Raw genomic sequence first — 14,116 nt, forward strand, 5'->3', positions numbered from 1 at the left:
ACACTTTGCAAGTCTGTCTGCTTGTTCTCTGTATCCAGTGAGAAAACACTGGGGTCTCAGGGCAGCATGCCCACTGGTCAAATGCAGAAGGCAACTAAGAGAAAGGCAGTAACAGCATGTATAGTGCTGGCAGACTACTCCGGAAGGTTACCGCCCACTGAAAATGAGTGGATGGATTATAATAGTACAGCAACTTTGGGGCATTTTTCAGGAAAAAAAAACAAGCCAGCAGGATTATAGAATGGATATCATGGACTTGTATCTTCAATCTTATCAACTATATACAGTAACTATGAATGCTGGGATCTTAAAGGGGTTGTCTTGAGGAAGCAGTGATTTTTTTTTTTGCCCAGTCCCCCTTATTAAGCACACATTACTAAGCCCCCCTGTAAATGACTTTTCTAGCTGGTTTGTACTTACAGTTCCAGCGTTTCAGCAACTTATAAAAATTTTCCCAAGATGGCCGCCGGCTTTTTTCCCGTCGCTTGCTGTAGCCCGACGTGCGGGCTCCCGAGACGCTACCAGCTGTGTCTCCCTGACAACCAGACGCCCCGCAGCCGCTGACCGGACCCCTGGATTGAACGCGGCCGACCACGGCACACAGTCACCCACCGCCAGGCAGCAGGTAACCGGCGCTAGACCCCTGACAACAGACGAAGGCCCCCCCGGCCCAGCGGCAGTCCCCCCGGCCCAGCGGCAGCCCCCCCCCCGACCCAGCGGCAGCCCCCCCCGGCCCATCACTTACCTGGGCGGCAGGACGGCGGGACAGCTGGGTGGCTTCTCGGGACAGCTGGGCGGCTTCTCGGGACAGCTGGGCGGCTCAAGTTTCTGCACTTTCCTCTAAGAGAGGATGGTACAGAATGGCCGCTCCAGCGCGCTCCCGAGAAGTGACAGCTCGTCTGCGCATGCGCAGAAGAGCTGTAGCGGCTAGCAGGCTGAAGCGGCTCGTGCTGAGAGCAGAAGACCGGACTGCGCAAGCGCGTCTAAAAAAGCAAGCTGCCAGCGAATTTAGACGGAACCATGGACACGAGGACGCTAGCAACGGAGCAGGTAAGTGAATAACTTCTGTATGGCTCATATTTAATGCACGATGTATATTACAAAGTGCATTAATATAGCCATACAGAAGTGTATAACCCCACTTGATTTCACGAGACAACCCCTTTAATAATCAATATGAAAAGCTTGTTTGGCCTAATGTTACCTTTTTCTTCTTCTTGTTTTTTGAGGATTTCTTTTCTTTTGCATGCTTTGTTTCAATATGTTTCAGTGCAGACGGATCTTCACGTTTCTCTATAGGCTGTAGTGTAAGCTCATCTATTGGTGCTTGATGCATTGCCGCTGTAGGTTGTCCTGAAGATTGAACAGAAGTTTGCAATGGAAATACCGCAGTAGTTTTTGGCTGTTGCACTGCAGGTCCTACAATACTCTTCACTGAATGTTTCTTTGCAGATTGCACTACAAGCTCCTTTGTAGGTTGTGCAGAAGGTTGCAATACTGACTGTTCTGCAGATTGCACTAAAGGTTCCACTGTAGGAAATACTGCTGAAAGTTGTTCGGCATTGTGTGCTGAATTCTTTTCTATAGATTGAATTGAGGATTCTGTATGTGCCACAAGATGTTTTTTTCTTGACTTTGCTGTTTGTACAGGTATTTCCACTGTGTTTTGTTCTATTATTGTAACATCAGATTGGACTGAAGGTTCCAGCTGAGAGTGCACGGAGGATACTACAACAGACTGATCTGGTGCTTCCACTGTAGGCACTAAAGATGTTGACATTTCTGCTGTGTGCAATGACTGGTCTACTGTAGACAGCAATGAATTACCCTTTGTAGGTTGCACTAAAGGTTTTGCTGTAGACTGCAGCACAGGTTGAACTGAAAGTTTCATTGCAGACTGTGGTTTTACTCTAGGCTTCACCATTGGTTCTACAGTACTCTGCAGGTGCAGCTCTACTGCAGGCGGCTTTGGCTGCTTATCTTTAAGCTCTGCCAATGCTTTTACTGTAGGCTGAATGGATAGTTCTTGCATAGGTTTCCCAGGCGCTTCTACTGTAGGCTGCATGGAAAGTTCTTGTGTAGGCTGCGCAGACACTTCTACTGTAGGCTGCATGGATAGATCATGTGTGGGCTGCCCAGGCGCTTCTACTCTAGACTGAATGGATAGTTCTTGTGTAGGCTGCCCAGACACTTCTATTGTAGGGTGAACTGATAGTTCTTGTGTAGGCTGCACAAGCACTTCTACTGTAGGCTTAATGGATAGTTCTTGTGTAGGCTGCGCAAGCACTTCTACTGTAGGCTGCATGAATAGTTCTTGTGTGGGCTGCCCAGGTGCCTCTACTGTAGGCTGAATGCATAGTTCTTGTGTAGGTTGCCCAGGCGCTTCTATTGTAGGCTGTCCAGGCGCTTCTACTGTAGACTGAATGGATAGTTTTTGTGTAGGCTGCCCAGGAGCTTCTACTGTAGGCTGCATGGATAGTCCTTGTGTAGGCTGCCCAGGAGCATGGAGTGTAGGCTGCATTGATAGTTCTTTTGTACGTTGCCCAAGCACTTCTACTGTAAGCTGCATGGAAAGTTCTTGTGTAGGCTGCCCAGACGCGTGGAGTTCAGGCTGCATTGACAGTTTTTGTGTAGGCTGCGCAGGTGCTTCTACTGTAGGCTGCATGGATAATTCTTGTGTGGGTTGCCCAGAAGCTTCTACTGTAGGCTGCATGGATAATTCTTGTGTGGGTTGCCCAGAAGCTTCTACTGTAGGCTGCATGGATAATTCTTGTGTGGGTTGCCCAGAAGCTTCTACTGTAGGCTGCATGGATAATTCTTGTGTGGGTTGCCCAGAAGCTTCTACTGTAGGCTGAATGGATAGTTCTTCTGTAGGTTTCCGAGGCACTTTTACTGTAGGCTGCATAGATAGTTCTTGTGTAGGCTGCCCAGGTGCTTCTACAGTAGGCTGCATGAAAAGTTCTTGCATAGGCTGCCCAGGCACTTCTACTGTAGGTTGAATTGATAGTTCTTCTGTAGGTTGCCCAGGCGCTTTTACTGCAGGTTGAATTGGCAGTTCTTCTGTAGGTTGCCCAGGCGCTTCTACTGTAGGGTGAACTGATAGTTCTTCTGTAGGTTGCCCAGCCGCTTCCACTTTAGGCTGCCGAGACACTTTTACTGTAGGCTGCATAGATAGTTCTTGTGTAGGCTGCCCAGGTGCTTCTATAGTAAGCTGCATGGAACGTTTTTGTGTAGGCTGCCCAGGCACTTCTACTGTAGGTTGAAATGATAGTTCTTCTGTAGGTTGCCCAGGCGCTTTTACTGTAGGGTGAACTGATAATTCTTCTGTAGGTTGCCCAGCCGCTTCTACTGTAGGCTGTGGAGGCTCTTTTACTGTAGGCTGCATGGATAGTTCTTGTGTAGGTTGCCCAGGCGCTTCTACTGTAGATTGAATTGACAGTTCTTCTGTAGGTTGCCCAGGCACTTCTACTGTAGGGTGAACTGATAGTTCTTCTGTAAGTTGCCCAGGTGCTTCTACTGAAGGGTGAACTGATGGTTCTTGTGTAGGTTGCTTAGGCGCTACTACTGTAGGCTGAATTAATAGTTCTTGTGTAGGCTGCCCAGGCGCTACTACTGTAGGCTGAATAGATAGTTCTTGTGTAGGCTGCGCAAGCACTTCTACTGTAGGCTGAATTGATAGTTTTTGTGTAGGTTGCCCAGTCGCTACTACTGTAGGCTGAATTGATAGTTCTTGTGTAGGTTGCCCAGGCGATACTACTGTAGGCTGCACAGATGATTTCAGAGCAGTTTGTTCTGAAATTACAACAGCTGATTGCACCGAAAATTTCATTTGAGATACCTCTGAGGTTTCAACTGCCGGACGCTTTGAAGATTTCATTGTTGGTTTGGAAGACTCCAAATCAGATATATTTGGAAGCTCCATAGTAGACTGGTCAATGTGTTCCAGAGCAGATTGTACTGAGGAATCTTCTGAAGATTGTACCACATGTTCCTTACTAAATAGTATTGAGCTATTCTCTGGATGCTGTACTAATGGTTCTACTGCATACTGCACTGATGCATCCGCTTCAGGTTGGACTGTAGTTTGCTTATTAGGCTGAACTATGGAGGACACTGTGGCTTTCACTAAGTAGTTGTCTTCAGCTTTCAGTGTAGTTTGCAATGAAGTTTCCGGTGTTGACTGTTGATGCTCTGTCTTCTGTTTGGACCCCTTCTTGGTTTTCTTCCCCTTGCGTTTCTCGATTCTCGGAGGCTGCTCTATCACTTCAGTAAGATGATGTATACGTTCTAAGTATCCTCTCATTTTGCTGTGATGCATGTCCATCGCCTCCTGGACCCTTAAAATTCCATTTGCAGATGAAGTCAGTTTTACATTTTCTGCTAATTGAGACACCTGATTTAGATCACTCTGCAAACCTTCATACTGATCACGCAATGCCTGCAACACAAAAAAAGATTGTAAAGCACAGATTAAAAATTCTAAAGTCACATTTCAAAAACATGCAAATACATTGTTAATGGTTATATGACGTGACACGTTCACAAGTTCTTAACGTTAAAGAAGTTGTTGGATTTAAATAATCCCTTTTTATTAAAAGGGTCATCAGACAATAAGTTTACCGTAAATTGTCCATACTATTTAGTAATAAGGTTAGGAAGAGCTGAAGGAAACTTAGAGGTGGAAGCCTCCCTGTAATGTGGCCCTTCTTATAATTTATAGTGGAAAATACATTATTACATTATGCGTGAATTATTTTTGTGATTCCACAATCTGAGACCATGACAATGTGAATTTGGTGCTTAAAAAACAAAAAAACCCCAAGTGCTAAGGGTGTAGCTATAGTGAGTGCATAGGTAGTAAATAGCAGTCACACCTGGGGTCAGAGAAGGGCCAAAGGTCCCTCTGCCACATAAGACAACACCAGTATTATAAAATGGTACATGGCAGTCAGGGATTTCTGCAACACAAAGCTAGGAGGGATAGCTAACTCTAGGGAAGAGAGTATTCAAAAAGACCTAGAAAAGCTTCCACAGTGGGTGGCGACTAACAGAATAGTATTTAACAAGGGGAAATGCAAAGTCCTACATCTGGGCAAGAAAAATGAAAAAAAGCACATCCAGAATGGAAGGAATTGGGCTAAGCAGCAGCACCTGTGAAAATGACTTGGGTATACTAATAGATCATAGACTGAACATGAGTCAACAATGTGATGCAGCAGCCAATAAGGCAAACGCAATTCTGGGATGTATTAAGAGAAGCATAGAGTCTAGATCACCTGAGGTAATTATTCCCCTCTACTCTTCCTTAGTCAGACCTCATCTAGAATACTGTGTCCAGTTCTGGGCACCCTACTTTAAAAAAGACATAGACAAACTAGAGCAACTTCAGAGAAGAGTTACCAAGATGGTGAGCGGTCTGCAAATCATGTCCTATGAAGAAGGATTCAAGGATCTGGGAATGTTTAGCTTGCAAAAAAGAAGGCTGAGAGGAGACTTAATAGCGGTCTACAAAAATCTGAAGGGCTTTCAAAGTGCAGAGGGATTAGCCCTATTCTTATTTGTACAAGGAAAGACTAGAAGCAATGAGATGAAACTGAAAGGGAGGAGACACAAATTAGATATTTGAAAAAAAACTTTCTAACAGTGAGGGTGATCAATGAGTGGAACAGGTTACCACGGGAGGTGGCGAATTCTCCTTCACTGGAAGTTTTTAAATAAAGGCTGGGCAAATATCTGTCTGGGATTCTTGTCTTTTACATGTCAGTAACTTTAAATTGTAATTTGAGTTCAGGTTTGAATGTCTTTTAGTCTACTGATCTATTAATACTGTATAATAACAGAAACTGTGTATTTTTGATACTATACTATTGTCAGTTACAATAATTGGAAAACACAATACTCTGTTTTTGTAAGCAACTTCAATGTTACATCCCTTTGTACTGTCTGTTTAACAATTGTGTTAAATAAAACAAATAAAAATAAAATAATATATATATTTTTTATTTTTTTATTTTTTTTTTCGGGATGATTTAGTAAATCCTGCACTGAGCAGGGGAGTGGTAGGATTCTACTGGTTTATCATTGAAGCCCGGGAGCTTCAAGTTCAAGCGACCCTCAAGTCTTGGATAGACAAAAATGGATACACTACTTCTCCGACTACCTGATGCACACTGTGCCTTAGTATGCATTGGTAGTCTAAGACCCTATATGCGAATATGACTAGCCAGCTAGCTCTGCTCATGTGTTCAGCCCAGGCCAATCAAATCAGTGTGCAGTGTCTTAGATTAATAATGTACACTAATGTACAGTGTACCTCAAGGTGGTCTGAGAAGCGATGCGGCCATATATTTGTTTCGCCAGGACCTAAGGGTCACTTTAAACCTCTGCTAAATACTTGGCAAAGCAACCTTTTTTCACACCAGTTGTGAGATGGTAGAGCTTGGTGCATTGTTTTTCCTTAATATAATGGTAATACTTCAGTGGAATTTCTGATTTACAGTATAAAAAACAGCACTTAAAGCCAAAACACCATAAAAAAAGTGTCTTCAACAGAGACAAACACATTCATGAGACCTACATGAAAGAGAAAGAAGGAAGTTATGCAACAAGAAATGAAAAAGCATTAAAGTTTGAACAGGATAAAGAACAATAGAAAGCAGAGAAAACAAAAAGACTTACAAAAGGGGAAGACGTGGGAGTGAAGATAGAAAGCAATGAAAGGAAATGCTGAGGATTTTCGATTTACATAGAAGAGGCAGGCATTAATGCGTTAGGGTTCAGCTGAAAAGCAGAAGAGGATAACTGCTCCATTTGAGGTAGAATTTGGGCAGATTGGCTGCTCCCATGTTTTTTTCCCACAAGTATGAGACATTAGAATCTCCCTTTGTGACTTTCTTATGAGCTTTTTTTACCTGACGAGCAGTGACCCGAGTTGCATTGCAAAAGGGCTATTCTGATACAAAAAAAAAAATTAACTACCCCTGTTTCAAGACAATTTTCTCCCTGAAAAACGTGTATTTCAAAGGTTATATATCCAGGAGCCTTCCTAATTGAGCAATGTTCTATTGAGAAATGTATTATCACAGACAATTGTACCTGTAATTTCTGTCTCTTCAGCTCGCACGGCGCGTTTTCCCGTGATGAGCTGCTAAAATTAAGAAGCTCTTCATAAAAACATGTCATTTTGTTATTCAGGGCAGTGGAGAGACTTTCATATTGCCGGTGTCCTTCAAGGCGCCTTTCCAGTAACTGCATTGTATCCTACAAATAAGAAGGAGGAATAAATGACTGAGTACCTTCTATAGGTATCCTGGATTAGGTATGCCTCCAGGATAAAAGAAGAGGGGGGCACGACTGAGAATCTGTAAGTATTCTCTATTACAATTATATATAAAGGCATTTTTAACAAAAATGTAAATGCATCACCAGTAAGTATACTTTTTCATTGTCTATGTCAAGTTTTCTCAAGTTCTGTTTAGCTATTTCTCAGTTTAAGTGACCCTTCGATTTCAGAACAAAATGGGGAAAGATTCAATAAAACTTTATTTTATTTATTTATGCATCTGCTCATTCTGAGCTTAAGAGTCCAATGGGCGGTCCTACCAGTGATTGATAGCTGTATATACAGTGGTAGCTGTCAATCACTGATAGCTCCGCCCATTGGACTTCTAAACTCAGAATGAGTAGAGATATAAATGAGTAAAACAAGTTATACTGAATCTTTCCCCATAAAACTATATATCAATCTGCTCAGCTCCTCCTGCTCTATAACATCATGCCTGCAGTTTCAATAGCATTTTCAACTTACAGATTTCTTGTAACGAGGTTGCCCACCCCTACCTTATGCAGGAACGGAATTCAATGGGAACATTTCCTGCAATACTAACATGGGCAGCTGCAAAGTCTACTAAGCTATCTGCTCTGCTCAACTATTGATGACCTATCCGGAGGATAGATAAGTAATAGTGTAGAGGTGGACTAACTCTTTAAACTCAACTTGGAGCACCATAGAATCCTATTGTAATATATTGTAATATATGATCAGTTCAAAAAAGGCACAACATACATTACTATAGCCACTGTGTACCTACCATAGACACTTTTCCCAAAATTACTGTGTTCAAAGCTGAAAACACTAAAAGCAGCTATTTCCTTTTCTAATTTCCGCAGACCAGCCGGGAAAATATTTACTAATTTCACAGTTCATTCAAGATTTGATATTTACTTTCTTTAAGGTTTTCATTTCAGATTTTAGAAATAAAATATCTGTAAACTCCTTAAAGACCAAACTGTTTTGGTCCTAAAGGACCAGACTCTTTTTAGGAATTTTATGCACATGGTAGTTTTATACCCATATTTTTCTTCTTTGGGGGCCAAAATGATTTTTGTTGCTTTTTTTCATTTATTATTTTGTGCCATACAGGGCTGTTTTTTTAAATATTTTTTTCACAGAATTTTTTCAGTTCTTAAAATGTATAGCTCTTTATTTTTAAAGCATACATTTGTGCTAAAATAAAGTACAGGAATGGGTTCTTCAGTTATTTTTTAATATATATAATTTCTATAGTCTCAGATTACAGCCTGGAAACGGTGATGGTTTAGGTTGATGTGAGCGGTGGGTTTTCTTTTTATTTAATTATATTTTAGTCTGTAAAACTTTTTTTTACCCATTCTTGTAACTATTTTAACATCTATACCCCCCATGAAATCATATAAGACCCCGGGGGGCCATTTACGATTTTTATTTTCTTTTATTTCATAGATTTACACTGTAACTGGGGCATTCATAGAAGCAGCATCCACAGGAATCCCAGTTACAGAGAAAACATCCCCCTACAGTAACAGTTTTCACTATACGGGGATGCGAAGACCAAACAGCTCTGCCATGCTGGGCGTCTCCTGCGATCAAGTGATCGCGGAGTCCAATAGAGGAAATGCCTTGGCAGAGTCCTATATTTTCTACATAGTGCTCAAAAGAGAAGGCAGAAGCAGTTATAAATTGCTTCCATCTTCTCCTCTGAGTTCTCAGCTGTCTCTGCCAGCCAAGCACCTAACCTATTCCTGCTAGGTTGCAGGAGCTTTAATCCTTTCCAATCCACTGTCTGACGTCTAAAGACATTATGATTTAAGGCTGTACAGCTCCGATGTTGGAAGACGTCCGTCGGGGTTCTCTTACTGTATATTGCCAGCCTCTCTGCTGCTGGAGCCTATCCTATGTGTCACCTCATGCAGTACTAGCTTTAGCCAGCAGATAGCACCGTTGTATAACGGCAGAAAAATAGTAGGCCCTCTAAGAAAACCAGGATATAAATTGGATTGGAAAGGGTTAATCCTGCACTGTATTGCTACTATTGACCATGATTAATGCCCAGCATTTGATCCTTGGGTTAAATTCACACATTCATTTTTGTTCATACCCTTGAAAACCTAATACTCTGTAAGCAATAGAGGTATGAATGTTTAGCTCTGATGTCATAGATAATGTTCATATCTGTTATTAATGGGATTTATAAGGAATAAACCCTCAGATAATAAAATGCATCACAAATAAAAGAAAAAAGTAAATCAGGAATTTGTACTAAGAATCTAATATTTTTGTATGGTTCCCCAAAAAATGAAGCTAAATAATGCACATTTTATTCCATGTACTGTAAAGTGAAATTAAATACAGCTTATCGTTCCCTGTTATCACCAAATTCTGACTAGGGAGAGACTGAATGTAGTGTTCTTCACTAGCCATTAGAAGAGGATAGGGCCATCCTGACTGGGCCATATTTCTCCAGGAACCCCACAAAAGTATCTATGTAGGAGCATATATAGGCATACGATAGCCTCTTGATAAGGTTATGTTTTTGTTGTGTTCTATTGTAGCAACCAGGACAGATGGCCAAATGGTTGCTGTTCGTATAAACAATAGTTGTGCAATTTTATTATTAAATGTGCATGAGTGCAGAAGCATGTGTTTCTATTACTGTATTTGTTGCAGCCATGGCTTACATGTATATTCACATTTAATTGTAATTGTTGTTGACTATGTTATTTCGTTGCGTATTGTGTATTGATGGAGCAATCGCTGCTTGCACTTTTGTCATGCACTCCATTCACCCATTTGTCTCAGGTGCTTCAATGAGAAAATATAGCCAAGTATGCTGCATTCCCAGAGTTAAATAGGTAGGACTTTGGCCCAAAAAGAGGAAAGTCTGGATGTGACAGATGGGCCCCCGCGTTTTGATCAAAATGTTTGCCAAGAATCTTGCATCTTTATGTGGTTAGCATAAACAATAGTTGTGAAGTTTAATTCAGATATTCAAGGTGTATAAGCGTTAAAGCATGCGTTTCTGGTATTGTATGCAGAAATGTAATGCAAGAAGCAGTTTTGGGCGGAGCACAGCTGATGTCATGGCTGTGGGAGTAGCTGATTATGTAAGCTGGGTTCCCACGTGAACAGAAGAAGTAGGTTAAGTGGTGTGCCATGGTGGACCATACATGCTCAGTGAAGAGCAAGGTGACAACTGCTGGTATTGTGGAGACAATCTCTGAAGCCATAGGTCACTGTCAGTGACCTCTACAAGAATGCTTCCTGGAGAGTAAGTAAACAGCGCTGCAGGCAGATACGGTCAAGTGACCCGTTTAATGTTGCCGTCAATATAAGGGTGACTACCCACTAGCGTTTTTTTTTCTGCTGCAAATTTGCTCCTATTTTTTCTTCCAATTGTCAATGGGACTTTCTAATGTTAAAAACGCAAAGTTGCGTTGCGTCGCATTGCGGTTTTAACATTAGGAAGTCCCATTGACAATTGGAAGAAAAAATAGGAGCAAATTTGCAGCAGAAAAAAAAAACGCTAGTGGGTAGTCACCCTAAGCCAATGTCAATATCTGCCCAACCGAGCCATGTTACTGCTGCCATCAACCTGAGAGGCACTAATACTGCAGAGACTATCTGGTTGTGAGTAATGAGCAAACAAATGCTGCTTCAGTCTTCATTTTGCATCACACCAAGTCACTTGGTATGATAAATATAAATATTATATGAGTCTCAGCTGGCAACACTGACCATCAAGAAGAACTTGCAATTCTCAAGTACCCGGGGTTCGTACCACTGAGACCTGAATATCCAAGGCATGTGGCAGTAGAGGCTGATGACCTAGGACTTTTACACCTACACAATTGAGGGATGCGGTACGGATACAAATCTGAGATTTTCAGTATTTGATTGGTGTAGGTCCAAGTCCTGACACCCCTGCTGATGAGAAGATTTAAAATACCCTCCTTCAATGCTTAATCAAACACAGTGCCATACATATTCTTGTAGTTCTGTCTGGTACTGCACCTCAGTCCTATTCACTTTACTGGGACTGAGCTGCAATGAACTGCAGTACTAGGGATAGTAGTAACCATATGTATGGTGCTATGGACAAACGATAAAGGAGGCATGCAGGGCTCACTAATACACTGCAGCCTCTTCAATGGCATAATAAGCAAGGATGGCTATTGAATATTCATGGTCTATCTTAACGATAAGCCATGAATATTGAAATTCAGAAGAACACCTTTTAGGTGCAAATCCTGTCTGTCTGATAACCAGTATAGAAAAAAATCTTGCCTGCAATTCCAAAGTGAAAGTTTCCAGTAGGAGCTTGACTTCCATCCACTGACCATGAAGTTCAGAACTGTCAGAAGAGGCAGGAGGTGACTCCTTTGACATTGAATCTTGCAATATACCCATCATGTCTTGACTTTCTTGGAGAAGCTCTGTGAAGCTGACCAGCCGTTTTACATTGTCCTGTAATCGAGGCTGAAGGTCCAAGCTTAGTTTTTCCCGTCTCTTCTGTAACTCTGCCAGCCTCAGCCTCAACTCCTCTAAAGGTCCACTACGTTCCTCTCCTTGTGGTTCCTTCTGGGAGTCTTTCTGAATGTCAGTCCTGTGGGATATCACATTAACAGGGTTTGCATTAGAGAAAATGAAATGCAGGAATTTGTATAACAGATACTCTAAGTTTATTACCTCCTGGGTTCCATCATCAAAGTTTTGCTGGGACTTTGCAGTTTGTTTTTTGGTAGGGCTTCAGGCTGCAACTCCATAACAAGGGTCTCCGCTTTTGTCTGATCTTCTGTCACTTCATTTACATGCTAGTAAGAATAAGAATGTATGAAAAAGTGAGGGTTATGTCGGGCTCACATGAGCGTATGACTACCGCATATTACGCGTGCGCTGTATGGAAATAAAAAAAAAAAAGCAGCATGTCCTCTTTTGCCACCTGTGACAGCTGATTGCTCTCTATGAACACGTATATATGCATGCCTATATGCAATGTAATTGTGTATGGGCAGAGATCTCTCTCCCCCGCTACCCCCCCGAGCATGCTCAGTCAAGAATGCAGTTACTCGAGAAGAGCGAGGCTCGCTCGAGTAACTGACTTATCCGAGCATGCTCACTCATCTCTAGTTAACAGTAAACAGTCACTCCTATTAAACCTAGTGAGTCTATTCAAACAATGGCGCAAACACACAACACATACACAGCGCTGATGCACGCACATTGTACATGTGCACAACACACACAGCTCTGCAGCATACACAACTCTGCAGCATTTACATACACACAAACAGCTATGCTACATGCATTCACACACACAGCTCTGCTACATACATGCATGCACACACTCAAAGCTCATACAGCTCTACTACATGCACACACACACACACACACACACATCTGCAGATGCCATGTTAAATACGGATTAGATTACCACTAACTCTGCACATAAAAGTGTAGTAATACATGAGTATTGCCTGTCCCTATGTGTACAGAGGAGGAGCTGCACACCAGGAAGATATGTGTGATTTCCAGCGTTATCTTCTAGAGGGAACTGATCAGGCAGCGAGAGGGAAGTTTGTGAAGCTGCAGTATGTATGGCTGCAGAGTTCTCCCGACGATCAATCAGTGCACTGAGGGATCATTAAGGCAGCGGTCAGGGGTCTCTGGATCTATCAGACCTCCCTGCATCTGGACTATAAGGCGTAAACACTATTCAGTAAGAATTTATCTTGCGTAAAACGGTGTCTTATGGTCAGAAAAATACAGTAAATACACAAAATAAAATATAAAACTGATTAAAAAAAAACAGGTATTTCATCAGCATGTGGCAATGCCATGATTTCAGCCTCAGCTACAATAGAAATCCAGATCTGCATTATACTTTAAGTGCATGGCTACAGTTGAACATCTAGTACTTACCTCACTCCCTGTAATATGTGGTAATTCTTTAGCCACTGGATGGCCATCCAGTGAACCAGAAGCTGCAGCCGCCAGTGATATATCCTCATTTTCAGATTTTTCTGACACAATCATAGATATTTTGGTGAATGTATTCATCAGAGAAGTCTTTATGACCTGAATGGCAAAGAAAAAAGTGGTAGGTTAAATGCAACTAGAAATAGAAATTATATTAAAGGGCCACTCCAGTAAGTACTTTTCTATTTATTATATAGGCTGCACTGCATGGAAGTGACTACAATATACATAGCTGACTGCTACAATGCAACAGACAATCAGGTGAGGGGCAGGGATGGAAAAACGTATTTTCACTGAAGTGACCTTTCAAAACAGGGTTATCCCTATAGAATGACTTTTAGCACCGAACCACAGAATAAGTGCTTATTAACACGAACACATGAGAAGCTTATTGTGCATTCAAAATTTGCGTGCGCAATATGCAGTGAATAGAACCCATTGATTTCATATGGGCGTATTTTGCACGTGCATTTAGTTCATGCAGAAAAATACGCAGCATGTTCTATTTTCGTGTGTATTGCACACGAACATAGCACATATTAAACTCCTTTAACTTAACTGCCCATTGAAATCAATGGGATCATAACTGCATGTGCACGCAAAAAATACAGTAATGCATGCACAGGCGCGCCCCAAAACTCAAGCCCATCGCGCAAATAAACAGCGCAAATGCGCCCATAAATTACAAACACTTTTGCCCATGTGAAGCTGGCCTAAGTGTGATCTGCGGGGCTTCGCCACTTGGACCCCTACCAATCCCTCCTTAGTCACTTCAATTGTGCTGCTAGAGATAGCGGACTGCAGCCATAGTGAAATTACTGG

At 41.9% G+C, this 14,116-nt stretch overlaps 1 protein-coding gene across 1 annotated transcript in view; it reads right to left on the reverse strand.

Annotated features, from left to right (window-relative positions):
* Positions 1-14,116, reverse strand: part of SYNE2 (spectrin repeat containing nuclear envelope protein 2) — a 351,232-nt gene that overhangs the window by 222,400 nt on the left and 114,716 nt on the right. The window contains exons 37-41 of the mRNA XM_066608185.1: positions 13,238-13,393; positions 12,005-12,129; positions 11,603-11,921; positions 7,096-7,260; positions 1,205-4,438 (exon numbers count right to left, since the gene is read on the reverse strand). Of these exons, the coding sequence (XP_066464282.1) occupies positions 1,205-4,438; positions 7,096-7,260; positions 11,603-11,921; positions 12,005-12,129; positions 13,238-13,393 (3,999 nt within the window). The remainder of the gene's footprint in view (positions 1-1,204; positions 4,439-7,095; positions 7,261-11,602; positions 11,922-12,004; positions 12,130-13,237; positions 13,394-14,116) is intronic.

Source organism: Eleutherodactylus coqui, chromosome 6 (assembly GCF_035609145.1).
Source record: "Eleutherodactylus coqui strain aEleCoq1 chromosome 6, aEleCoq1.hap1, whole genome shotgun sequence".
NCBI classification, from domain to species: Eukaryota; Metazoa; Chordata; class Amphibia; order Anura; family Eleutherodactylidae; genus Eleutherodactylus; species Eleutherodactylus coqui.